We start from the raw sequence: 27566 nt of genomic DNA on the forward strand, positions 1-27566 counted from the left end.
AAGACAGGCTTTCACAAACAATGTCATTATTCCTATTGAAAAAATGAAACACCTTGATTAATGTATCAATGGATCTGTTTGTGGTGAAATAATATTGTGATACAGGAATGGATGTGGTGTGCCCTCAGTGTCTTCTCCCCATCAGAGTGGGTGGAAAGAGGTCCTTCCTCTGTTCAGGCCTTGGCTGTTGAGTTTGAGAAAGCGGAGGTCCAGTTGTGAAACAACAGTTGGGCTGGACAAACATGTTGTCTATCAGGTAGGGCTAGATTTTCCCAGCCCTGGAGACCAGAACTAGGGAGAGGGGAGGGAGGCTTTGGAGATGGATTATGTTGGGGAGAGGTTAGTAGGGCTCTGGGCAGGAGTGTGGATGGTGCAGAGCCTCCACTCCAGCAAATACCAAAGTGTCCAAGGTCATGCCATAAGGGACAGCTCTCTCTTTCCAGAAAAAGAAACCAAACTCCAATGGAATACTAAGCCCATTTGAGTGTTTTATAAGTGTAAGGTTACTATGAGAGCATTCTAGTCTCTGCTTGAGTGCAGATTAAATCCTGCCAAAGTCCAGCTCTGCACAGGGGTCCTCCTAGCTGGTTTCATGAGTGGTCCCATACATGAGAACCAGGCACAGTTGAATAGCAAGTTAACCTAATCACCTCGTATTGGGGACTGTTGGTGAAATACCCAATTATATAAAACCTTACACTCATCCAGGATAAGTCATTTATTCCTTTTACCTCCATTTCTCATCTATAAAATGGGGAGGCATACATACAACTTCTCACATGCCAGAATGCTTTTTGATAAATAAAACAACGTTTGCAAGAGTACATTTGATAAAATGATGCTAAAGAAGTTTAGGAAAAATTCTACTTTGCATGTTTCTGAACTTTTCTGTCCTTTTGAGTCACTCAGAAAAAAGAAGGAAACTACTAAAGGGAAGGGTGTGGTTCGGTAAAACACTGAACACAGGTGCTTATAAAAGAGCAATTCTTGAGGACAGTAGACTAATAATGCTACCTCAAAGTGTTACAAATTGTAGCAACATCACCCCACTGATTAACGGCTCTATTAGCTTCTTTCACTGAATGATCCAAGACACTCTAAAAGCAAATATTTTGCACGGTCATTTCTTGATATATTTGTCAAACGAAATGACTCACAGAAGAGCAAATTAGTAGTAGGTGATAGAAAAGCAAAGAGAAGGCTTAGCTATAGGTTCCAAACTGGTGGCCTGAGAACAAAATTGGACTTGCAGATATATTTTGTGGAGCCTCACAATGTTGGTTGGCCCTGTGTTGGAAAATGTTTTGGATTGTTGTCAACATTTAAAAAGCTGGAGATTTCATACGAACACAATTGGTTGGAGCCTGCTAGCCGCCTCCTTCTTTAGACAGAACTGTTGTTTTTTCAGTTTGCCATAGTCTACACCACTCTCTAGTATCCTCTTCTGGTTCTCATTTACAATGCCCAACCGGTCCCTCCAGTCATTTGAGTTTGTAACCCCTGACTCAGATAATGCCAAAGGATGGGGAAGGATCTTTTGCGGTCTAGATTAGGAACCTAAAAAGGAGACCTGAGGTCTTGAAGAAAGTCAATGGAATGAAAGCTAATTCAACATACCTGACGTAAATGTTTTCAATAAAAACACTTTTTATAGATCACAAGTTAGAACAATCTTTTCTTTGTTTTGAAATACGTTAAAGGACTTTCATTTAAATAACAATGGCTATATTAAACTACTCTGATAGCTACCAAAACTCTAATGAAAGGCAAAGAATTCACTTTACTATGGAATCAGCAGCGGCTACTGCCTACCAAACTTTGCAAGCAGCAGCAGAATACAACTTGCAGTGGCAATTAGTATATTGCATCTTAAAAGTGAGGGAAATTTTCAAGGAATTTGCTTGCTTTTTACCACCACCTACAAATTTGGGACAGAGTACCAGGCAAAGTGAATGTGTATTTTGGAAAATTATCAGTGTCAGCAGGATGCTACCGTTTTGCATCATATTCCCCGGTTCACCAACAAGGAAAAAAGCTCTCAGTCCCAGACTGTATATATACACAGAGAGAGGGAACATTGGGGCAGTGCTGGAAGTTAACTGTCATTTGGTTGTTTCAGACAATTTTCACTGGCATTTGCATGGTCTCTCCTGGTTATTGTGTGTCTCATTTCAAGGAGTCTGAATCTTCTAGTGGAAGGCAATTCCTTAGTGACTTCCACAACCGGCTGGTAAGTTTCATTTGCCTTAAACAGTTGACCTCAAAAACGCATCAATCTGTATATGCAGACATGCATCACTGCCATCATCTGACTAGGTAACCCTGGACCAAAAGCTGAGAGAGAGCGCTTGATTCTTTCCTCCCCAAGTAAGGAAACCGACTCCCCACTCCCCCAAAATCAATGGAATACAAAGTTGATTTGAGTATTTTATTTATAAATGTACATTTACTATAAAAGCTGTTGCATTTTAGACAACTTTTTATTTTTATTTTTTTACTATTTATCAGAGGCATTTTAGAATAAATATTTTAAATGAAGGTTAGTGTAACTGACATAGAACATTGGCCCACCCAGAACGGTAACATCTTTCGGACGGACTCACATGGGAGGTGGATCATTTCAGTTCGTTAAGTCTTAGACTGTGTATCGATAACTATACTACGTATTGCATTAATAACACTACATAGAAAGAATGAGGAAATGTCATGAAAGTTTGCTAGTGAAAAACAAAGAGTTACCCATTTTTTCTTAAAAAAGAGAAGGGACTGGCTTTTGGAGTATGAGGAAAAAAATCAGATATATTTCCTCAGGAACAATAAATCACTGAGTTGCCTTATCTGTTTTTTAAACAAACACATTTACATTGTAGCTGAACAGAGCAGAGCATTTTTTTCCCCCTAGGATCTCAAAGATTATTTGCAAAGAAATAGATCATACTCATTATGCTGCATTGGAAAAAACAAGATCTAGTCTGCCCAAGCTGCCATGTAACAGACTCCAAATGAAATATAAATCAAATATAAATAGAAACAGTTGGCAATTAGAATTTAGAAAATGTTGGAGATTATTCTGTGCTGGTGACTATTGTTCATTATGGGAAAGCACGTTTTGCAGTTGGAGAATAGGGCTTTATTTTTCTTGACTGGATTCTAGCTTCAATACATGTACAATGAGTCTCCCTAAGAAATATGTATAAATGGGTTTGTGAAACCAGAAGAGAATGTGCAATATTCATATAATCCTTACATAACGGATGGAGTTCCACGTGTAAAAAGTGTTCTATAAAAATCGGTTATGAATGATCCTATTGTACATGTTTTGTGCATTATTTGTGGTAAAGTACTCTGCTAATATCATGCAAAGTGTAAACATCCACATTATCAAAATATTTAATAAAACATGCAGGTGCTTAATCAAAATATTGGACTTAATCTGTACATTTTCAAAACTTTTTTCTTTTTAATTTTTTCTATTTTTATTTTTATTTTTTCAACATTTTTTCTCCTGTAAAACAGCAAACACCTCTATGAGAAGTCTTGGGATTTGGAAGTGACTTCATCTTTCCTCAATGTTCTGCATCCACAATTCATCACTGGCTATGTGCAACAGCTTCGCGTTTTCTAAGGCACAATTTTTAATGAAGTGATGTGTAAATTTCAGTCTAACAACAGCTCATCCAAATGACAAAATGATCAAATACCGCCGGGGGCTGAGGAAATTTCTGCACTTACATGGAACCCGCATGCAGAGAATCGTCTAGCATGTAAATAAATAATTGCTAGCCATACTCAATAAGACACAGAAAAAAATTATTGCTTACATAACAACAGAAAAACATCTACTCAATCTCCTTTTATGACTACTTTAACCTATTAGGAGTATATTCATAGTCTACATTCACAAAAATGTCATCTTCACTTATTTGCCATCGTTTTAAGGCAGAATAAATCGTTCTCCTTTCCCCAGTCTTACAGAAAAAACGGCCTGGAGATCTAAAATGTGATGCTTTTTAGTAACTTGACTCCTTTCTTGGCCTGCTGAAACTCATCACACAGGACAAAAAAATAAACCAGTTCTCCACAAGAGTTCCTCTCTAAACTTCTCCACGAGCAAGGTCCAGAGTTCCTGATAGTACAGAGAGTTGGTGATGGAGGAGAATGAAGGAGAGCAGATATCTGTTAGAGTGGGCAGGGCACAGTGTGAGCTGTTGGTTCTTGCTGATCACACACCAGTGGCTTATCACATCTTGTTGCATTTGGATTCTATTAGGATGGACTTAGTACTTTTCTTTAGACACCTGTGCTTCAGGCCCTCAAGGAGAACTTTGTAGGCAAGGGTGAGCAGTGGTCACACCTAATGATGGACTTATCTCGACGGGAGCTTCCACGTGCCTCATGTTAAGTCTCTTATTGAATCTAGAGCCTGAAGAGAAGCAAGAAACGAAGCCCTCATGGCTATCATCAACCCACCAGTCTTTTGAAGATGAAACTTCCTCATAGATTTTGGTAATAACTTTGGAAATGATGACTGAAATATTTCCCTCTGGTTTCTTCCTACCCTTGGGCAACGTCCCAGAGTGTAAGTCTCGCCAATATTGCAAGGGTTCTCTTTATTTGACAGACCAGCCTATATTAATGACATAACTTCCAAAGTACACAAAATCTAATACTAACGGTGCAATAATTTATTGGTATGATTTCTACTTCAAAAGGTAAGTAACACAAATGTTTCAGGATTACAGTATATATTATCAGACTAGCAACTTTGCATTAAAAACAAGTTATAGCTCAGTGCTATATGGTGTGATTTTTAGTTTCTGAAATGCATTAATTGTATGCTCCTGTCTTAGAAGACCACGTCTCAAATTGGCATGTCTTGCACTTTCTGCGGCTCGATTCTGTAAACATAAAGTGTTTAATTCCTAGAAATACTAAAACAAAACAGATTCATTGCATCATTTATCTCATTAATCCCCAAAGAAGAGAATAACACTTTTTAAACCGTAAGCCTGTTTGACCATGCTAAGACCTTTTTTGAACTATTCAGGACCATTACAATTCAATATTCTTTTGTATATACTGTGCAAATGCAAAAAAAAAAAAAAAAACCAGGAAAAACAAAACAAACACTGTGCTACAAAAGAACAGATACCATCTTTTAGAATAGCCTTTCAGAAATTAGATGATGAATAATGAGAAGTCCCTGAAGTTGGGATTTTGTTAAACGATTGCCAGAGGACACTCTCAATAAAGAAATGGTGAGTGATCTGGAAGCTTGAAAACCAAGTCACAACGTTGTGGGTTGGCCAGCACCTGTGATAAAGAAATCAGAGCAATGTTCCGTTAAAGTAGTCAATGCTTCTTGCTTCACATATTTAAAAACTTTCCAAATTAGCAATGACCTCTGCCAAAATCCCTTCCCTCTAGGGAGGGGAAGCTTGTCCCACCCAGCTATTCAAAGTGTGGTCCAAGAGGAGCAGTATTGGTATCACCTGCAGCTTGTTGAAATGCAGACTCTTGAGCCCCACCCCAGAACTTAACAAGGCGCACAAGTGATTCATACGCCCTGTAAAATTTGGTTGAAATCCTCCAGATTTCAAATGGTCTAAACCAAATAATCTCCATTCAAGTTTTCTACCTTGTCTTCTGGGGAAAGTAAGCAAGAAAATAATCTCTTCTCTCAGCTTCTTTAGGTTTTGGTTTCTCTAAAAATAAATATATTGCAACAGGAGGAATTTGACATATGATCTAGAAATAGGATTGCTAGATTTAGCAAATAAAAATATAGAACAATCAGCAAAATTTGAATTTTAGGTAAACAACAAATGAAATTTATTCCATGTGATATTTGAGATATACTTGTGCTAAATCCTGAGCATGCAATATTTGAGATGTACACATACAAAATTTCATTGTTTATCTGAAATTCAAACTTAACAGGGCAAAAAAATTTTAACTGGGCATCTTGTATTTCATCTGGAAACCCTATCTAGAAAGGATTGTTTGGGTTCCATATTTCCTGCTGAACCTTCACAAAGTTTCTCCTTCATTTTAGAGTTGTGATGAGGCAATCACAACACTGGAAAAGACCCTAGGGAGTTTGCGTTAAAAGCATGTCACGAGAGTGAATGATGGAATGGACATAACGACACAGTCATCCAGCACCCAAGCACAAATGGTACCAGTTAAACATGCGATGGCTTGATTCATGACAGGTAATTTGTTTTGCACTTCCATTCCCATTTACATACATACTTAAAAACTGTTTACATTGCTTTTAGGAATTGCATTTTAATAAGCTGTTATGCTATTTTTCCCCTCCAAGGGAAAAATTTCATTTAAATGTGACTAGTTACTTGAAGAAAATAGGATTATATATTCAGGTTTTATTATTCCACACTGACATTATTTTGTTTCACTTCAAATGCTTATCATGTTAACCACCCCTCACATCTATCCATCTCCCCTCTTCTCAGCTCAGATCAAGCAAACCAGAAAAGAAAGAAAAAATGATTTTTAGCCATTTCTTTCCATTCTGACCCTTTTATTGCATCTGGGGTATATTCAACCAATTCGAGTGTATTGATACTTCTCTAGCCAATTATTATCCCCTCCACCTATTCATGCCTAAGGTATATATTTTTTTCTTATGACATCAAGAAAGAAATGAGCAGTATTCTTAGATGTGCTGGTCATTCTTCTTGTCGTGTGTTGACTTAATTAAAATTTATCCTAAAATGATATTAACATTTATCTAGAAAAATAAACATGGAAGAAGGGTTAAGAGAATCTGGAAAAAATAATGGGGAGAGAAGGTGGCCATTATTACTCAATATTAAAACAAATTATGAAGCCATAATAATTAAAACTATTCAATACTGGAGAATAAATAGGTTAATAAAACATAATAAAATATCCAGAAATAGACCCAAATACATATGGGAACTTAGTTTAAGAGAAAATTGGCATTGCAAATTAGTGAGAAAAAAAGAGACTATTCATTAAGTGATATTCACACAATTGGCTAATGGGGAAAAAATGTTGGAGAGCTATTCCCTCAACATGCATTCCTGATGATCACATATGTACATGTGAAAAAGAAAACAAAAAACAATTCTACGTGAAATCTCAAATTTATTTATGCCATTGGAGTAGTGAGAGTTTCTCTAAGTAGGACACATAAAACTGAATCCAAAAAGGAAAAAAAAAGATGTATTTAATTACTAAAATGAAAATTTTTTCTATGAGAAAAATCACAAAGTGGAAAGACCAATGACAACTACAATAAACAGCAAATATAAGACAAAGGGAAAATTAATTTATAAAGAACTCATACAAATCAAGGGCCAAGAGAACAACAGGTAAAGAATAGAGAAGCGCTTTATAGAAAAAAAAATATAGATGAGGAATAAACATATGAGAAGATGTTCAAACTCACTTATAATTAAAGATACACAGATCAAAGCAATGAGGTTCTCCTCCACCTAGCAGAGTGGAAATTTGTAAAGTTTGATGCTATCCAGAGCTGACGCAGGCATGGAGAGAAAGGGGCTCTCATACACTTTGCAGGGAAAGCGCTCTCCTCTGGAAGATAATTAGCCAAGCAGTCTGAAAATTTTAAAAGGCTTTTAACTCAGCAGTCCCACTGCTCAGAATCTACACTATGGAAATGCTTTCAAAGGTTCATCAGGATATACATACAAGTATGTTCATTGGAGCATTTAAAAAATAATATTAAGAAAGGGGAAACAACAAAAGTGTCCATTCATAGAGTTAGTTTTAAATTATGGTAAGTCCATACAATGGGATCATATGTAACTATCTAAAAAGCCATTAAAAAGAATGAGGAGAAAGAATATGTTATATGGAAAAATTGCCAAGATATATCACTAAGTTAAAAATAGCCACAAAAACTAAGTACGGATCATTGTGACTTTGTGATTACCTTTGTGAAATAAAAACCAACACACACGCAGGTCCATGCATCACACACACACACACCTGTGTGTGTGTACACATATACAAACATACATTCTGCAGGTCTCTGTAAGAAATTATTAGAGAGTGATTATAGTGGTTAATTTTGGAGATTTTCATGTTTAATTTGGTGTCTCTGAACAATCCAATTTTTCTAACCTTGTATCATTTGACTTTTATTTCTTTATTCTTTTGAATCTCTATAGGGGTTATCTAGGCAGAGAGATAATGAGCTTTTTTGCTTTCTTCTTAGTATCTTAGTATTCCCCCCCCCCAAAAAAAACCTAGTAAAAATATTGCATTAAAAATATAAAATAAACAAAGGAAAAAAATCACATCTCTAGTCTACCTCCAAATCACTTTCTTATTTTTCATCTTATGAGACTGTTACAGGAACTTCTCAGTTATTGTCTTTAGATTTGGAATTAAAAGCAGTTAATGCCCTTTATATTCGTATATATAAGAGAAAAATTCCTGGCCTAGATCCGAAAAGCTAATTTCCAAAAGAAATGACAATGAATCATCCAACTTCTCAATTAAAATAAAAATCTGTATGAAAACAGGTCACTGTCACCCAGAGGTGGGTTCAGGTTTGTTCTCTGCTGGCATCCTTCAAGCACTTTAAATTATGAAAGAAATTCTGATTTACAGCACTTTTCAAATCTGCTTGACAGTCACTCAATCTAACAGTGCCCTCTTCTGGTTCCACGATTCACATTCAGCTGGTTCACTGAGGCTGGAAAAAGTATAATTTGTACGAGATGACAGGAAAAATCACTTTGAAATCTGGGAAAAAAGGGTTTAGTTTTCCTTTCTAATGTATAAAAACAAAACAAACAAAATCCAGTTTAAATAATATATATAGTTCTTATATGTTATACATGTATATATGTATTTGTGTATGTATGTATATACTTATGGGATATATATGGTATACTGTTTAAACCATATTTGATATATTTAATACATAGTATAAAAATCAATATCAATAATATATATATTTATACCATATATACACACATTATATATACATGGTATAAATATATATAAAAATATAAATTATATGTAATATAGGGTATAAATAGTCCAGTTTGACGGTAGAAGCTCTAAGTTGCAACAGTTTTGACCTCAAATCAAATGTTTATCATAGATCAAAACCACCTGGGTTTGATCTAATTTTTAGTTCCCATCATTTTATTAAAATACACATATATTTCTCTGAATTTGCTAAATCTATAGCAATAAAACAAATTGATTTCAACTTTTCAGTCTTGTAGATTTAGAAATCCATGTTAAAAAAGCTGTAAAATATTACTTCACTTACTTTGAGAAATATTTTTAATATTATAATTTTAATAGAAATATTAATACTTTATATAATTATTTGACATTCTTGAATTTCAAACTCCATATCTTCACTCCCATTTTTTCCCAAGAGTTTCTGACTGACGAATGTGCACAGAAGAGTCTGCTCTGTCTAGGTTATTCACCAGAAGGACTCAACTTAGGATGGAAAGTGAGGAAGGATTCAGAGGCTAGCCACTGGCTATTTTCAGATTTTCTAAACAGCAGCTGGGCAACAGCACCCCCTGGTGTCCCCAAAACTAACACGAACCTTCTATGGTAGGAGACCCAGAAACAAGACTGGAGGGCAGGCTGCTCAAGGGAGCACACACTTGTTAAGCTCTGATTATATACTAAGAAATTTTGGAGCAGGGAAGCGATTCACCAAGAAGCAGAGCCCATCATTTTATCTCTCAAGGAACTTTCAATTTAGTTGGAACAAATCCATATCATGTCATGAAACTCCTGAAAGTAGGGCGTGTAAATATCAAGGAGTTGGTGCTTGAATTGATGAACAATGGAGAGCCATTCTTCACTCTTAAACCATCCCTCAAATGGTACTGGTCTTCTAAAGATATGCCTCAGCAAGTGAATAGAGTTTCACACATCTTATATCTTCCTTCTGCCTCACCAGAATCTCTATGGTGAGTTCAGGCAATGTCTCAGACTTGGTCTACAGTTTTTATCTGCTGGTGTATTCCTGCACTTAAGGATAAAAAGAATTTGGCCACACTGTAGCAGTAGCTCCTAGTAAGAAACAAGTGGTAAACAAGGGGTTATTTCATTACGATTTCTTTTACCTAGATACTAATAAATCTTTCCCTCAGGGTGGGAGTGTCAACTGATAGGGAGAAATAACTGAATTCCTAAATTGGGTCCTACAAAAGGCATACGAATGCACTCACTCATCTTGAGGTATTTCACCCCAGTACTTACTTCTGGATCGCATGTAGCAATCATTACAGTTTAGAAGACCATTTCGAATCCTAACGTCTGTCCCACTGACTGCATCTCCAAGCTGTCCTTTACAAATTCCACACTATAGGGCAGAAAGAACAGAAGTTATAAGGTGCATAAGGAATCGTCTCTGTATAACGCTTAGTTACTGTTTACACGCATAGCACAACAATCACTTCCACGACCTCCACATTTGTTGAGCATCTATGGTGTTAGATGCTGCACCAAGGGTTGACTTATAGCAACAATGTACCTTTAGCATTTTATCCTAACTCCTTGCATTTCACAGAGGACACTGGTTCGGAGAAGTTAACTGACTTGTCCAAGGTTGTGAAGTTGGTAAGTGGTGTTGAGTTGATCCCCAAAACTATGCTGTTAACCTCTCTAATACAGCATTTCTAAGTCAAGACGAAGAACCATTTTAAATAGATTAAATCCTAGTGGTTTTAAATAAACACATGGCCAAAAGATTATCAATTGAAATTTGTCTGTGAATAACCTTTAAATGCTTTCTAGCATTGTCGGCAAGTTCTACCAGATCAGAATTACTAGGAAATAGGTATTCCAACTCATATTTCCACATTAAAGGCAGTGATACCCAGGGTAACAAATCCACTGGGAATGGAACTCCTTTCAGCCAAGTCAACCTGAGTGCAGAAGGAGACTATGGGACACACTGTCCTGGTTGTACCAGAGAAGGTGGCAGTGGTGGGCTGGTTCAGATGCCAGCCTCCTGCAAGGGAATCAGTACCCAGCTCAAGAGAACAGGGCCAGCCCAGACTCATGCTCTAAGGTCACCTGGGCAAAGGAAGACTTCATCTAAATTATGTTACAAGCTGCATCTTCATCACAAGTGTAGGGGATAAATCTAAGAAGTGATGTACCTTAAAGCATCAGGTCAGCTCCAGGAAGTGAATTATTAGAGAGAAGAAAGGCTTTGACAGCTAAGAAGGCAAGGCTCCTATCCCTTGACAATCTGCAAAGACTCTTTGCCGCCTCCATTACTTTGAGTTCTGGTAAAGTTTCTGAGAACAAACTGTCATGCTGGAACATACTGTCTTGGCATTACCATGAAATTTTAAAATTATATTCCTTGAGCCTCAAAAACCTCTTAGACAATTTAGGATATACATTATCTAGGTTAATTTTACAATGAGAATATTAATAAATTGAGTCTAATTAAGTATCCCTATTGTTTTGCCCATGATAAGTGCTGCTTTCCAAAAAACTTGTTTGATTACAGATATTATTAAATCAATAATTTCACTTGATCAGCTTACAGGTAGAGGAGTTATTTTAAGGCCATGCAAGTTTACTTTATAGTTGAGGGAGCTACCAACAAGAAACAGAACAAAAACCAAGAAGGAAAAAGAAAGTATGCTAGGGTTATGAAGAGAAAGACATGACTCTTATTCAGAGCTAGGGGGTTTAGCTTCAAAAATTGTATCTTAATTTGAAATGTGTCCATGCATGGAAAAAAAGGAAATGCTGATATAGTCCAACTTGTAAATTTTATAATAAATCAGATCTAAGTGGTTAGCTCACCTACTTATTGGCAGGAGATCTGGGACCAGAATCACAGTCCGGTCCCTGCCCTTATGGAGCGGACAGCTTTTAGAGGAGATGATAATTAAACAATTCAACAATGAGAGATAAGGACTGTGAAAGGTTCTGTAAGGACCTGCAACAAAGGCAAGTCACTTAGTCTGGGCAGCTTTTCAGAGGGAGTGATATTCAATCTGGGATTACAGACATATTCATCCAGAGACCTACGATTTTGAAACTTGCTTTAACCACCTAATTGACAGAAAATCTTCCACTGGGTCAAAGACTAAAAACCTTTGACATTAAATTACAAGAGTTTAAGAAGCAGTAAAGATGTTACATTCCAAATAAATCCATATGGCCTTAAAAGATTCAGAAGTATCATTGTCCTCCCACGGCGGCATTCCTGGCTTCCCGCTCGAGTATATGCTCTTTAGCAACAAAAACTGTTTCATAAAGACGCAGCGTACAAATTTGGTTTGGTTCTTCCAACCCAACATCTCAGAGGGATGTGTGATAGGAGAGTTTCATCCTGGAGGATGGGCTCCATGAACACCTCTACACAACCTAGAGGGGAGAGGCCTCAGAAGCAAAGGCCGTTGGGATTTCCAGGACATATTTCCCAGAACCTTGCCAAAAGACATCCTGAAATTGTACTTAGAGAGAAGAGTGATGAATACATACCCTAAAGCACTGGATGTGAAAATAGAGATTGAGGGTCTCAATGATCATTGCAGCTCCTTTCCCCAAAGGAAGCCCACAGGAAGAGCACAGTTTCTTCCCACTTATAGACCTAGGTGTCAATATATATACATATTAATAGAATGTTCCTTTTAGAATAGTTTGTCAAACGCACAAACATACAGCCTCATGCAAAAAATGAAAACATGAATTTTTAAAATGTTTATATATCATGAATGAAATGATAATCACTGAACTGACAATGAGCAGGAAATAAAACATTATATAGAAGTTGCAACAACTGCTAAATACAATAGGCCTCCACTGTAGCAAGGAATTTGGTGTGTGTATGTGCGTATGTTTTAGTTATTTGTCACAGGAAGTTTGTGTTGTAATCTATTCAACCACAGTGATCAAATGTCTTGAAATAATTAAATGTATTTACCATATATTTTCATAAGTCCTAAAAGATAGTCAAATTTAGCTTTCCTAAGGTTTCAATATTGCTTTGAAATTTTCTATAATTGGTAATCTGTCCACTAGGTAGGGCATTTTTATTTACTTATTAAGAAAGAATTTTTTTTTGTTTAAAAATAGAGAGGCAATTGTGATACAGCCCAACAGGTCCCAGGCAGATGTGCGGCCCAACCCCTGCTCTGTCACCAAGGTCTGCGATCTGGTGTAAAGAACTCACTTTGGGTTTCCCTTTCACCTTTAAAATGAGAGGATTGGACTAGATTCTCTCTACTACCTCTTGCAGTGTAAACACTCTGTGACTATGATCTGGGCACACCCCATCCTCTCTGAGTTGTAAGCCCACTGACGGCTGTGTCTGCCCCATCTCTGTACCCATGCAGCCCGTAGTACAGTGTCCACCAATGGACTAGAACCAAACCCAGCAGACTGACAGCAGGTGACAGAATTTGATGGCTGTCCTCCAAGGCAGCTTTCCCACAACTGAGATCAGACTGTAGTGACGCCTATAGTCTGGAAAGCTTTTGGATTACACAAGACATTTTAAAATATGCAACATCACTCAGAAGCCAGTAGGGTACAGAGGGACAGCAGAAACAGAAAGGAAGATAAGAGATAAGCAGAAGAGTCACCCTGAGCAAACCCTATTTATTAGGATTTCCCTCTCATCCAGTAGTTAAATGGAATTTCTAAATCAAAGAAAACCTCTGAGTACTCAGTAATTTGTCTGTCCAGTGAATAGGAACTCAGGCAGCTTTTAAGAATATCATGGGGCCCAATTAGCATTGAGAAGCAATCATTAGAGTGCTTGAGTAGGATAAAAGAGAAGGATGAAGTTTCATTTCTTAGCCCCTGCCTGGGTCTCTGTAAGAGCCATCAGCGGATCTTGCCTGCAAGGAGTGGGTCGTCTTGCAGCGAAAGGCGCCGACTTGGGAGCCCAGCAATTGTCTGGTGGATTTTATTATTAGATTGCAGGTTCCCCACAATGTAATTAAAGCCTGATGGCCACAGCCACGCCAACATCACACACTTGGCTTTTTCTATCGTGGGCTGCAGGCGGGTGGGGACTGGGTTCCTTCCTCCTGCCTACGTACATGTGTTGGAAAAGATGTGGAAGGGCAAATCCCTCAAAATCATTTGGCAAGCACTTATTTGATTGAAATTATGCTTGGCAGGCTCTAGTCAAAACAAAGCAGCCTCAGAAAGGCTGGATGACCTCTTGTACCTGGTTGGTGACTGGCCAGGAGGGGTGTGAGAACAGGGGGACAAGTGGCCCGCCTGGAAGTTCTCTCGAGGGCTTTTCCTGTAATACGGTAGAGGAGCCAAAAATTATGACAGGTAAAGAGAAGGCCGATCCCACAAGAAACGACATTTTAAATAAGAAAAAAAACTTCCTTGACAACCAAATAAAAGACCACAGAGTGCCCTAGTGTAATTTTTTATAAAGGACAAAAAAGAGTAATTCCATGTAGCAAATATCATACATGCATTGGCTGCATAATGTCAAAACCAGGCTGGCATTGTTGAACAGAAAAGACAGAATATTTTTCTAATCTCTATTTCTGTCACGGTCTTTGCTTAGTTAAAACTGCATTTGGAGTTGGATATAAAAATTATGGACTGGGTGGGAGGAGAGAGATGAGTAGGGACATGGGGAAAAGCTCTTAAAGAGCCCAGAAATAAAGGGCAGAGCTTAAAGTTGGTATTTTTCAGTGAGGTGGCTTCCACCCCTATCAATAAATTCATCGTGGGAACATGTGATTAGGTGTGATGTTCAAAACATTTAATAACCACTGTGTCATGGCATTTCCAAAGCAGAATGGTCCCCAGTCAGAAGCTACCAGAATGGTTTTACAGGTGCTGTCGGTTGCACATGAGCCCTGCCTGTGATTAAGCTGTCAGTTGTTGGCTCTGGCTTATACAAGTTAATTTCATTTGTACAGAAAGGGATAGAACACAGAAAAAAACAAGGAAAAGAGAAACGCCAACATAGAAGTGAACAGAGCATGAGTCCATCTGTCTTCCAGCTGCTTTTAAAATAACTCCCTGAGCCGCCTGCCCATCCGAACCTCCCTTCTCAGGCAGAGCTTGTCTTCTCCACAATAGCACGTTTTCATGTGATACCCTAAAGTATCAGTACCATGGCCTTAAAAAAAAGAGGTTGAATCACACTGCAATAATCAATAATAATGATTACTTCTCTGTGATTTTAGCTTCTGTTGATTCTGAGTGTCATCTAGACATACAGAAACAAAATTGGATAGATGTAAGAGAAAAGGGGTTCAAACACTGTTTTGAGAAAAAACATAACAAGAAAAATAAGTAGAAAGATGAACTTATAAAACAAGTTATCATCATCATCATCATCACCATCATCGTCATTATCACCACCATCACCTGCACTATATAGTACTTATTATTTGCCAGGCATAAAAGCCTGTGAGGTAGTACTACTATTACTCCCATTTGATACATGAGGAAACTAAAGCAGAGAAAGATTAAGTATCCTGCTCAAAGTTCTATGCGGCAGAGTCAAAATTTGAATCCAGGTGGTCTGGTTCCAAGTAGAATCATTGGTTAAAATATAGTGAATGTTATATTTTTAAAACTGATTACGAGGGATCTCTGGCTCAAATACGATGTTATCATGGAACTGTGGGTTCATTTTGAATTCCTCTACTACTTAACCAGTCAAATACTTTGGATAAGTTATTTAATTTCCCTGAGCCTCAATTTCCTCGCCTGTAAAAAGGGAACAATAACCCAATAAAGTTACTGGGAGAGCTAAGCGAGTTAATGTATGAAAAGAAGAGGAGAGATATGTAAACTCTTCAATGCAGTGCCTATTATACTGAAATACTTCAAAAATGATAGAAACTATTATTATTGTAAAAAAAAATATTTCTTACAAAATTAGAATATAGCCTGGGGTAGCTATGTTAAGGGAGAGAATGATAATGGGAGAAACATATTTTTCTTCCTTGAAAAAACATTTGTCAATAGGCTCTGAGACAACTTAACTCACTTAAATAAACTGCTAGTACAATAGACCTGCAAATTCTCTCCAATTTTTAGATTTGTGGGTAAAAACATTATTACGCCTTTTTCAAATTGATAAATTCAGAGTAAATATTTACTTGCTGGGAAGATTGTCCAATCTTCCATAAGTATTTGTTACCTTGTCAATGAAGTCCAATGGAGTGAAAGCACAAAAATGCTGCTAACATCTTGCCAACTCACACTTTCTCATTTTTCTCCCTTCTTAGTCACTAAATTTAAAAAAAAAAAAGAATTCCACATCCATCTCATTTGGCTACTCACTTCCGCCTTTCACTTGGAGACTCAATCTGATGGTTAATGCTTTTATCCAATGGGAGAGTTTTTGGCTTCACATCTTCTAGAACGTGCATCGGTGGGTTTGATACCTGCTGATTCTGGGATGGATCTGAGGCCAAGGAAAGAACATAAACTTAGTGCTCAGTAACGTCACCTTACTGCTTAGAAGTCACCTTTCTTTAAAGTGCTGATGCCTGCTGACGTCTCACAGGGATTTCCTGAAGACTCTGGGCACATAGTAGTGGAGTTGGGTCACTGAACTGTTCAGCATAAGCTACTAGTTGGCATAAACCCAGTTTACTCATTGTTCTGTTCAGCACAAGCTAGAAAAGAAGCTTGCAGGTAGCAGAGGTCATATCTGTCCAGACGATGTGCGGGGTCTTCTAATAATTTAAACATTGGGGTTGGTCTTCTCCATTCTTACCCTGAGCTAGCTGTGGGTTCACCCCACAGGGTGGGGCCCCAGCTTCTGCATCCCACTGATCACCCTGATGGATTCCTTTTGATCCGGGGTTCTCAGAATGAGTCAAGGCCCCTTGAGTTAGGCTGTTAAAATAAACAAATATATTTCAGAACAGAGATAAAAGCAACTGAACTAAACTGATTGATCTTATCCCTCAGGGCATGGAAGCACCAATTACAATATGAAAAAAGAAACGGGGCTAACTAAATGTTTATTTATTCTTTTTGTCTTAAACTAGATTTAAAATGGATTTAAAATACTGTAAAATGCTACACATTTTCATTATCCATCAATTTAACAAGCTTGAGAAACTATCATTTCCCTTGTCTTCCCCATCTCCCTGCCCACAAAGCTCTTCATTCTAATAATTTCAAGGGCTGCCAGAGCCAACTGGAATCTCCCAGATTTTCAGAGGAGAGGACTTGTAGAAATCATTTGGGCCACACGGGACTTTGGCAGCCTGTGGTAATTCACTGGCTTTTCAGTAGCTTCTGTGTGCAAAGAAAGGAGAGATGGAGATCATAAATCGTCTCTGATGACAACAGGCCCTGTCTGGAGAACTAGCAAAAATTCACACAAAATTTTACCAGCATTATTCAAATACTCCTGACTAGTGGCTTTCATTTCATAAAACTGGAAAGTCCCTTTAAACAGTGTTAATTGGAAACAGATGTCCTATTCCAAGGGCTTTGCAGAATCTGGACCTGGGCCCTGAGCTTCAATAGCCTACAATTTACCCAGTCTTTTAGCTGATGAGCAGAGGAGAATTCTAGAGCAAATCCCATAGAAAAGCTCAGCTCCCAGATAACCTTTCAAATTGGCCAGTCTTTGAAAATGACACTTAGATAGCCTTTTGTGTCTTTGGGTCCCTCTGAGGATGGCATGTGTGTGTGTGCGCCCACACGCATGCGTGCGCACAGCCTAGTACAGCATGCACGCTTATCAATACCTATCCATATCACAGAGTCATAAAGAACTTGCTCATGGCAGAGCACTGCTAGCCTCCTAGGTTTCTGCCGGTCCCTTCTAGGTTAGGTGTGGGGTGGCATAAATAAACCCACCACACCCCATAGCTACAACCAGATTCTGCTCCTGTCTGAGCCAGCTCTGAATGCTGCAGGGATTTCTGGGTGCACTGTTCTGATCTCCCTCGGAACATACTGGAACCCGTGGGTGAGGTGATTACCCACAATCAATCAATTTGTTGGTTATCTTTTATATTATCACCCACAGTAAATGTGGCTTCTCACAGCTCAGAGGATACTAATGACAAAGCTCAGGTCCACAGGAAAACCACAGTGGGTGGGACCTCATTTCAACCTCTATCCCTCCAGCTACATTAACCATTTCAGGGGACTGATATTTAGGTTTGGTGCTTTGAATTGACAACATGCTCCTGTGATAATCTATACTGTCTCCTCTTACTTAAAAAAAAGTTTCACCTTTTCTTTATTTAAAAATAAGTCTATTTATAGGCTTAAAAATAAGGCTATTTATATTCAATAGCATAAGGACACGGACTTCCAGAGCTATTAGAATGTGTTCGAGCAGTATGTAACGTATTACTGGAATGATCGTTTCAAAGCTGAATATGATTTGCATTAGCAATAGGTATTCTTCCTCAGAGTGAACGGGCAGAGCCCAGCTTTGCGAATTTTGACAGGCAGCCTGGTATGCTTCATACCTGCCCTTTTCCTCCACTGGATCACCTTCTCTAGTCTTAAGCAATAAATCATTGTTGTCCTCCTGGAATGGTTTCTTCTGTCTTGTCTCTTCTTCCTCTCGACAGTTTTCCAAGTCCATCTTATTCTAATAGAGAAAACAAGGATAATCTTAAATATACATTTTAAACACACTGGACAACACTTATCTCTGGCCATGGGATATTTGAAGCATTTTTCAATCGCAAAGCCTAGAATTTAAAGGATGGTCATCCAAATTAATAGCAACTGATTTCCAATTGTTGGAATAAACATGTTATCTAGATCTCTCTCAAAAGCTATCATAAAAAGGATTTGGTTAGAAAACCCACTTTTCAAAGTAAAACAAAGTCATAGGACTGCTCATTTCAGGGCAAATGGCTGTCTAGTGTCTAGTGTTTATGCAGACTATGGACTATCCAGGTCTTGGTAGGATTTCTGCCCAGTACCTCCATGACCTTAATTGGAATACAGAGGTAGACCAGCCTTTCTGGGTTCTATCTGGCCCTCAAAGACACATGTAAATTTCATGTGGCATTTTAAGAGCTGTTTAGAAACAATTTTTGTGGAGGCTGGTGGAGAGCAGACTGTTGGCATCCTGCTGCTACCATCCAGAGCAAAGGAATGTTTGGTTTGGCAGAGAGGAATAGATGTCTGTTGAATGAATGAATGATGGGCAGTAAGAAGGACACTCCTGCATATGGCTCCATTAATTGAGATTTTGTCAGCCAGTACAGAAAGACATTGGTTGCCAGCCTGTGGGGGCAGATCTGGCCTGAGTAATGACTTTACTGCTCCTCAGAAAATGACTCTAGGGTTTGGTCATGGTAGTGACAGTACCATGGGGTACAATGGGCACATAGGAGCCGACGTGATTCTAAGGAAATAGCCAGTCCTGGATTTAAACTGGTGGAAAACTTGGCCTTGTGGTTTTGTACTTCTATTTAGGTTTATTTATTTCACAAATTGCTTTTAATCTATGGTCTTACCACTGTCCCACTGGCTTCAGTCATGGAGGAGGATGTAGACAACTGGTCTGCAGAATTTGAAGAAATAGTAAATGGAACCACAGTGTCTTCAATTATCTTGCGCTCCTAATGGGAAGGACAGAAATTAATGAAAGGGAAAAAAAGGAAAAATCCTATCTATTCAAGAGAAAAATTTCATTAAGGAACTTTAGAAAAAAACCCATCAGAATTATGTACAAACATGCAGAGCATTAAAAAAAAGTCTTATTTTCTGAAAGCATGTAATCAGATAACACTCTCTATGGGCAATGATTTAGAAATTAGCATTCTATTTAGAAAAACAAAGTCTTTGCAAATTAATTAGTTAGTGTGATTCAAGAAGCCTAATTAGAAATGCTATTAGAGATCAGATTACGCACAAAAATTGTTGTTGAAGATAAAATTGACAAAAATATTAATCATAAAGAAATTTTAGAAAACACATAAAATGTAGCTCCCTTCAAATTCTCTAATGTGGTCTCACTTTTTCATCTAAAAAAAAGAGACAAAACAAAGTTCTCTGCCTTTCCAAATCTTTTTAGGACTATATAGTGAATGCAGTGGTAAGAATTCACTTAGCCTCGATATCAAAACTATACTCATAAAATTAATTCACTACTACTACAAATGCTTGCCTCAAACAAACACACAAATGAATAAATTGATACTTTCATCTCTCTCAGATAAATCAAGAAAAATCAAGAATGTGACTTGGACTAAAGAACAGATACGATTATATTGTCTCCCTTCACCATGACTCTGCACACCCGAACCACAAACTAAATTTGGGGGAATTGTGGTCTTTTGGAGCCTGTAGGATGTGACTCTTTTAAAGAGGTCGATGGGCTTTGCTGTGAGTAAAAAGAATCAGACACAGCCACATGCGTGCACACAGCACAGACACAAAAACCGTTGATAGAGTTTGAGGAATTAGGACTACGAGATCAAACGCCTTCTTAGGAATTTCCTACCTCCTCATAGTATCTGCGTTCTTCCTCTTCCACCTCCTTTTGGGCCTTTTCCCATTCTTCTTTCAGCTTGTCCTGCTCCTTCTGGTATCTCTCCTGTTATGGAATTCCCATAGATTGTTCTGAACTGATCATTGCATACATTGTTAGGACTTTTCTCCCCTCTACACCACCACGTATAACATGTTGCAAGACTATGTTCTTGTAACATTCTGAATCTAACTGATTCATGCAACAAAAGGGGAAGACTATTTTGTGTTATCAAACGTGTTAGGAACATAAAAAATCCAATGGATAGCAATGTTTTTGGCTGGTGGTGTTTGATAGAATTGTTCTTCAGATATATGAGTAGACTTGTTCTTCAGATATATGAGTAGACATTTGCTTACGGAAAGAGAAAAGATGGAAAAATGGAAAGATTCTAAAATCTTCCTTAACTTGGATTTTGTCCTAGGATGTAGGCTAAACCGATAGTTTCCTTTTACTGGATCCTTCAGTGAGTTTTACTGTTCCACTAATAAAAATACATTGCCACTGGTAGAGTTCAATAAAAGATTAAAAAAAAATACCTTATAGGTTTACGAGATAGACAATGCAGAAGGGTCCAAAGTGGACAAGATGATAATTAGCTGAGTAGCTGAATTACTCTTTCTTGTAGCCATTCTACCAAAATGGAATCTTCCTAGCATTAAAAGCTTTTCTTAATTCGGAAGTTACTTAAACAGGCCATTAGAAGGCTTCAATATTAGAACTGCCATTCTTGTTTTCAGAAACAATACAACACTAGTCACCACTTCTGGGAAAAAAATAAAATACTCTGAATAAGGATGGCTTGAAAAATGTGACTGGAGTCCCTGAGAGCTGACGAGAAAAAAATAAATGGAGATTAACATTAATGCTTAAATTGAGAACTGACACCCGTGGATGCCTTGGGAATGGCATCCCTGTCATGACAGACAAAGGAATCACTGAGGTGCACTACACACAGTCAAATGTTTTAGGCTGATTATTGTCAATCCTCTCCCTGAGGCTAAAACAAGTCTGTGCTTCTATCTTCCTGGGGAAGGCACTGAGAATTCCTCCAGGTATTGCCTGTTATGTCATTACCTCAGGAGCAAAAGGACTTTATTGGAATTGTCTGGAGTCTGATGTTCTTATTAACGCTCTGGCAAAACCACTGTTGGTCAACCCATGGCTTTTAACTCCAGGTAAAAATTTGTTACCAAAACCTAGTATTGTAAAGTTTTAGAGAGGGACTTCAGGGGCTTTTCAGAATAGAGGAAACACACCCAAAACTTCACAAAAGCTGAAAAACTTTTTTGGCTTATTGGTTCTAGGAGCTCACCACTTGCTCCCTCACCAAGAGGATGAACTGACGATGCAGGGAGTGAAAGATGTGGTGCGTCTGTAGCACACACACAACTTTCTTTCCCCCACAAACACCTTGCCCCAAAGCCCACAACCCATGATGCCACACTGGGTAGCAATTTGGTGGGACAGGAACAATACATATGCCTGTTATCTGTAACCACGGCCACCCTGCAGAGTGTAACAGACAGAGCAACACAATGGGCAGCACACTCGCCTGTCTGCCTTACTCTGTGGAATTTTTGACTGTTGGCTGTTCACCATTTAGCTGAAGAATGGGCACCTGATTTCCAGGAGAATAGCAGATGGCCAGGGCTGGTCTGGGGTCTCCCAATGGACCTAAGGGTCCCCAAAGCTTCCAGATTCAGGGACTTTGCTGAATCTGGTTCTAACTAACATTTTGGTATTGAAGATTTACCCCTCTGCAATTGTGAAAAGTGTCAGGATTAACTGGCAGACCTGTAGCCACACTACAACTGACTAACTTCCCAAATTGCCCCTTTGCTCTCTGCTCCTAGCCAAAAGGATTAGAACAAAAAGATAAGAAAAAAATAAGTAAAATAAACTCACATTAAGCATTGCTTTCTACATAACAGCAGAAAATCATCATCAAGATTAATGAGGTTTAACATTCTTTTCCTTTACAATTTTTTAAAAAATATAAAATCAGTACTATTGGGAATATAGTGGAAAGAACATGAGTTTTAAAGTCATCCAGACTTGGACCTGAAACCAAGTTTAACACTTGTTTAACTGTGTGACCTTGGGCAATTAATTTAACTTCTTTGAGCCTTAGTTTTTTCAATTGCAAACTGGAGCTAATAACACATACTTTAAAGAATTGTACAAGGATTAAATTAGATAAAATATGTCAAGCACCAACCACAGTCCTGGCACATCCCCAGGGTCCAGCATAGGTTCGTTTCTAAAGTTACTAGGTTACATTTTGAAGTCCTGTTACTCCACAAAACTGGCGTGAAACAAGTGGGAGCATGATACAAGTGCTCCCAGGATTTTTCTAGACTTGAAAATTAGCAGCTTTTACTCAAAGATGGAGCAAACATTTCTACTTAAGGAACTAGACCCGGGTCAAATTTTATTCCCCATGTTTGCTATCCAATAGCTTTTTGATAAGTCATTCCCACTGCTACTTGGACTGGAATTTGTTTGGCAACTAAGGAGGTGATGAATGGCTGGATTGGCTCTTAATCAATACTTGGATTTTTTTTTTTAATGAAATGCATTGTGTTCATCAGTGTAACTCCTGGCAGGAGGAATTAGACACAGGCATTCTGTCACATGGACACAAAACGAACTGACTTAGACTCATTGACTTCTGAGAAGAATCAGATTCTATGTATTTCCTGTGCTAAAAATCTATTTAACAAAATAACAGAAATTAAGAGCATCATCTAAAAGAAAAAAAAAAAAGCAGCAAACCAGTCCTACCTGGAGCAAACGTTCCTGCTCCTGTTGCCATTTTTCCTGTCGCCTGCGCTCCTCTTCTGGGTCCCATGCCCAGAACTTAAACTGCTTAGGAAATAAAAGCATGATCAGAATTAAGCCATGTCCTCAAGGCCAGGCCAGGAGAAGGGAAACAATTAGCTGATGGCCTGGCACCTGGATGGACACGCAGAAGCAGAAGACTTCACATATCTAAAGGTCCTCTTTGTTGGCAGAAACCACTTTTCAACCTTAGTTCCTCTTTGGTTTACTTCCAAGATGCTGGTATGATTCTGTGAACCTTCTTGGAGCTAATGAAAACATGAAGTGATTTCCCATGACCATGGGAAGGCTTTTCCTTCATTTCTCTTGGAAGTGATTTCTTAAATGCAGTCATGCTCCCGAGCATAAGATATTCATTCTACATACCGATCCTTAGTCCAGACAAGTGGGTCTGATTATTTGAGCAGAACTGCATTTTATAAGAAGTGGGGTGTGCCGCGCCATAAAATTAGTCTTTTGTACTGTTATTGCTGTTCTATACCAGCTGGCCCTAAAGTAGGTTTAACTCACCAATGCCCACAAGGATCACCTGAGGGCAAGGGGAAGCCCCCGCCCTGGGGCCTGCCTAACAAACACTCAAACCCAAAGACTTCTGTCTTTTAAAAAAGGTTTCTGTGAGTTTGGGAACCAAGAGAGTGAGTGAGGATAACGGGAGAAGGCTGCATGAACTGAAGCAGGTGCCCAGGCCACACAATCTGAGATTGAGAGGGTGAAGGGTGGGGGAATCACAGCCTGTCCCTGGAAACCAGCAAAAGAGGGGCTGCTGTGTTTAAAGTTGGCCTCCCCTGTCACCAGCGCAGGAGCCGAGGCCGACCAGGTTCCCCATAACTGCGCTCCCTCCCTTCCCTCTGTGCTGATGGGTAGTTTTGGGAGGCACTTAGAACTGCCTGGGAATCTTGAGAGAAAAAGTGAGGAGAAGGTGGAGGAGTTAGGGAGGTGAGGGAGAGTCTAGAGTGGGGTGAGGAGCAGGCAGAATCTACCTACCCTGGCTGCCTGGGAAGCTGGACAGGGTCAGTCCTGTCCAAGGTTTAGATGGGTCTAGTCATTGCCCAAGAGACCTGGGCCAGCACACCTTTTGCCCTGCCCTGCCCCTAACAGATCCACGCTCCCACTCAGGTGCATGGCTGGGCTGGCCCAGGGGCATCTCCAGGCTGAGAACGCAGGCCAGGCCATGGGTGTTGCTTGATTTATAACATTATAATTATCTATAACTTTAATATGTTTAGACATATGAAACGTGGGCCTAAAATTGGTACACTTGCTGTGGTTCATGCAAATCGTTCGGATGGCTATGATGCCCACAGCAACTCAAAAAAAGGTGGGTAAATAGGGTAGGAAAATGTACTTCCAAATGCCACTCTTGGATTCACACTGCATATCAGCCTACTAAAGGCTCTGACAGGTCATACAGGGAAAAAACTACTCAATGGTATATGATCCAAAGGTTCCCAAATTCCCTTGGATGACCAGAAAATGTTATCTAAATGTCGATCCCAGATGGGAAATTCTATTGCATTCATAATGTTAGAGGTTGTTTCCACCCAGCATTTTCCTGAGACTTACAAGCAAGACTTACAAGTTTAAATGTTCAGTACCTCCCTCAGGAGCATGGCCCTTCTTTGTCTTTTGAGGAAAAAGTTTGTGGTTATGTGAATAAAGCCATAGGGAGCCCAATGGGGAAAGTCCACTAGTAGGAAAACAAGAGCTACAACTAGGAATTACTTAATTTTCAGATTTCACTAGGTAGTAATTGCAAGAATAAGTTGAGAAGGGGGAAGCAGATAGGAGGAGGAAGTGTGGGGTAGGGAGATTGAGCACAGAAGAAAATACGGAATATTTGTTAAAACGGCAACAAAGAAAAACAATGAGCATTTTCAGAGGAAGATAAAGAGGAAGATACCAGTAGGATAAACAAGAGGGAAAGAAAAGGAACTGAGCTCCTTTCTTTGGTGACTATTTGCTGAACACTCACTGTGGGCCAAGTGGGGACACCAGCTGGCCAAGAGTCCCAGCCTTGTGGAGCTTACAACTGAGTGTGTGTGTTAGGGGGTGCGTGGGGGAGTGACCTATTTATAAATGATCACCAGATGACAGTAGAATAACTATCATAAAAGAGATATAAAAGGTGCTAGAGAGTCAGAATGGAGAACATTTAGCCCACTTGTTCTACAATTTATCTGTTTAAGATCTGTATCTTCTTCTGGCCTAGGGATTCCTCAGTGGCAGGCAGGGCCCCTTATCCCCCTTAGTAACCCAAGACTTTGGAATTTCAGGCCTTCAATCAATGTTTGTGGAATAAATGAATGGAATCACTTCATGCTGGCTAATGCATCTCCTTCTTCTCTCCCTTCCACAGACCCTGACCCTAGAGCTTCAGCTCACTCCAAGTCTGACCAAGAAAGGCCTGAGGCTACGGACGTCAGCACAATCAAATGCTTACTTCCTCTTCAAGCTTCTCTCATTTTCAATTTTTTTTTGCTTTTCTATTCTATGAAGAGCTATTTATCATTGAAAGGACATCAAATTTGGGTAACTGTTTTCAGAGGATTCACTTATATAGGTCAGTCATCTGTCTCTTTCTTGTTCTATTCTCATAAGCCTGAAATAAGAATGTACCTCTTTAGAATGCCCTTTCTTTCCACCCTTGCCTGGGTGGGGGGACAAGAACAATTTGACATTGTTGTTCTATGTAATTTAAAACGGAAATCTTCGGATCTGTGCCATGAATGCAAGCTTTGGGGTCCTTCTGCATGTTCCCATCTTCCATGGGTGAACTCAGCTTCCCAGGAAACTCAGGATTCCCAGCGTTGGCTCAAGACCAAGCCTCCACAAATGGTCACTAGTTCTGGAATGTGGCTGGAGATACTGAGGGTGATGTGACAAGCAATGGGTCCCTTCTCCTCTCTGCACAGGCACTTAGAATTCCCAAAGTGAGACAATTTACCTACAGATAAGAATTGGTATTGGCTGTGGTGGGCCTCTTGGATTAGGCACTGGGGAGGATTTGTTCGTGTCCCAGGCACTGTGCTAGAGGCTTCCATATAATTATTTCAATTAAGGCTCACAACACCCTGAAAGGAAGGTATGATAATCTCATTGTACAATCAAGGAAGACAAGGTTCAGAGAAGTCATGTAATACCTTCAGGGTCATATGGTTAGTAAATCTGGAATCAAAGGTGCATCAGTGATCATGTGGCTGCACCCGGGGGGCTCAGGGGAAATGCTACAGTTGATTGTGTCACAGAGGAAGTCTCCAAATCTGATGAGAATTTCAGAGGGTGAACAAGGTGACAGGCCCAGCATTGGAAACACCCAGTTCAGAGAAGACTCAGGTCTATAGAGAGAGTTCCGATATAATTCAACAGCAAGGAATTTCCATGGTGTCATGTGTCTTGATATTTTAATTAGAAAACTGTTAAAAAATTTCATTGATGTACAGTTCATATTGCTCAAGATACTGATTGCGAGAAGGTGTGCAACAAAGACAGCTTGGGTCTCTCAGAGAGAGTCCAGGCTGGGTCCTGCCTGCCAACGGTACACTATGTTGAAGTGTTACCCTCATTTAAAATAGTGATTCTGAAAGCCTACAGAGGTTGTGTATCTTAATACTAACTCCTATTGTCACATTCATTTTCACCGATTGTTTTCGATTTTATTTCCCTGACTCACTTATCATTTTGTTTCCAGGCACGATAACAACCCCGCACAATGACGATCCGTGTCTGTCTGCATATTCACCTCAGAGCATCATACACAACTTTTAATTGTTCTTTTACAATCAATTGTTTGAAGCCCATTTTTGGTTGACTCTTCTTTAAGCAAATCAAATACCTTATAAATTAAAATTACGCAAAATGCCTGATCTTATTCCTTAAAATGAGTTACTTACAGGTGTAGTTACAGGGGACTTTTCACTGCCTGGAGAATCCACTGCACAGAAAGAAAGGGAAAAAAGATCACAATGTGAGTGGCTTCTAATTGTCTTTCTTTTTGATCTTCTCAGTGGGGTGTGGTTCCTATGTCAGTTTCAGACCAAGCTGTTTATTTTTGTAAGCCAAGAGCATTAGAAAATCACAAAAAAGCAGATCCCTGAAGCAGTTTGTACCCACCACCAAAAGAAGTTATGACCAATGTAATATGATTGACCACATCAATTAGCACCAGGTACTAGACTCTAGGAGGCAAAAACTATTCCTATTAGTGCTGGTTTTTAATGCACCTTGCATTCTGGCTTGGTTG

The 27566-nt window shown here is 39.0% G+C and overlaps 1 protein-coding gene across 27 annotated transcripts in view; it reads right to left on the reverse strand.

The window, feature by feature from the left end:
* Positions 1–2414: 2414 nt before the first annotated feature.
* LIMCH1 (LIM and calponin homology domains 1) overlaps positions 2415–27566 on the reverse strand; it is a 314999-nt gene continuing 289847 nt past the window's right edge. For 11 of the 27 annotated variants that reach the window (XM_023638170.2, XM_023638168.2, XM_003364722.5 and 8 more), the window contains 10 exons: positions 27217–27257; positions 23270–23350; positions 20456–20548; positions 19467–19571; positions 18462–18586; positions 16739–16860; positions 16300–16423; positions 12508–12616; positions 10258–10360; positions 2415–5313 (listed from right to left, as the gene is read on the reverse strand). In XM_023638170.2, the coding sequence (XP_023493938.1) occupies positions 5288–5313; positions 10258–10360; positions 12508–12616; positions 16300–16423; positions 16739–16860; positions 18462–18586; positions 19467–19571; positions 20456–20548; positions 23270–23350; positions 27217–27257 (929 nt within the window). In that variant the 3' untranslated portion in view covers positions 2415–5287. Of the gene's footprint in view, positions 5314–10257; positions 10361–12507; positions 12617–14203; positions 14282–16299; positions 16424–16738; positions 16861–18461; positions 18587–19466; positions 19572–20455; positions 20549–23269; positions 23354–27216; positions 27258–27566 lie in introns of all 27 variants that reach the window. The other 16 variants (XM_005608800.4, XM_023638165.2, XM_070263884.1 and 13 more) reach the window with 3 other exon arrangements.

Source organism: Equus caballus, chromosome 3 (genome assembly GCF_041296265.1).
Source record: "Equus caballus isolate H_3958 breed thoroughbred chromosome 3, TB-T2T, whole genome shotgun sequence".
Classification (NCBI taxonomy): domain Eukaryota; kingdom Metazoa; phylum Chordata; class Mammalia; order Perissodactyla; family Equidae; genus Equus; species Equus caballus.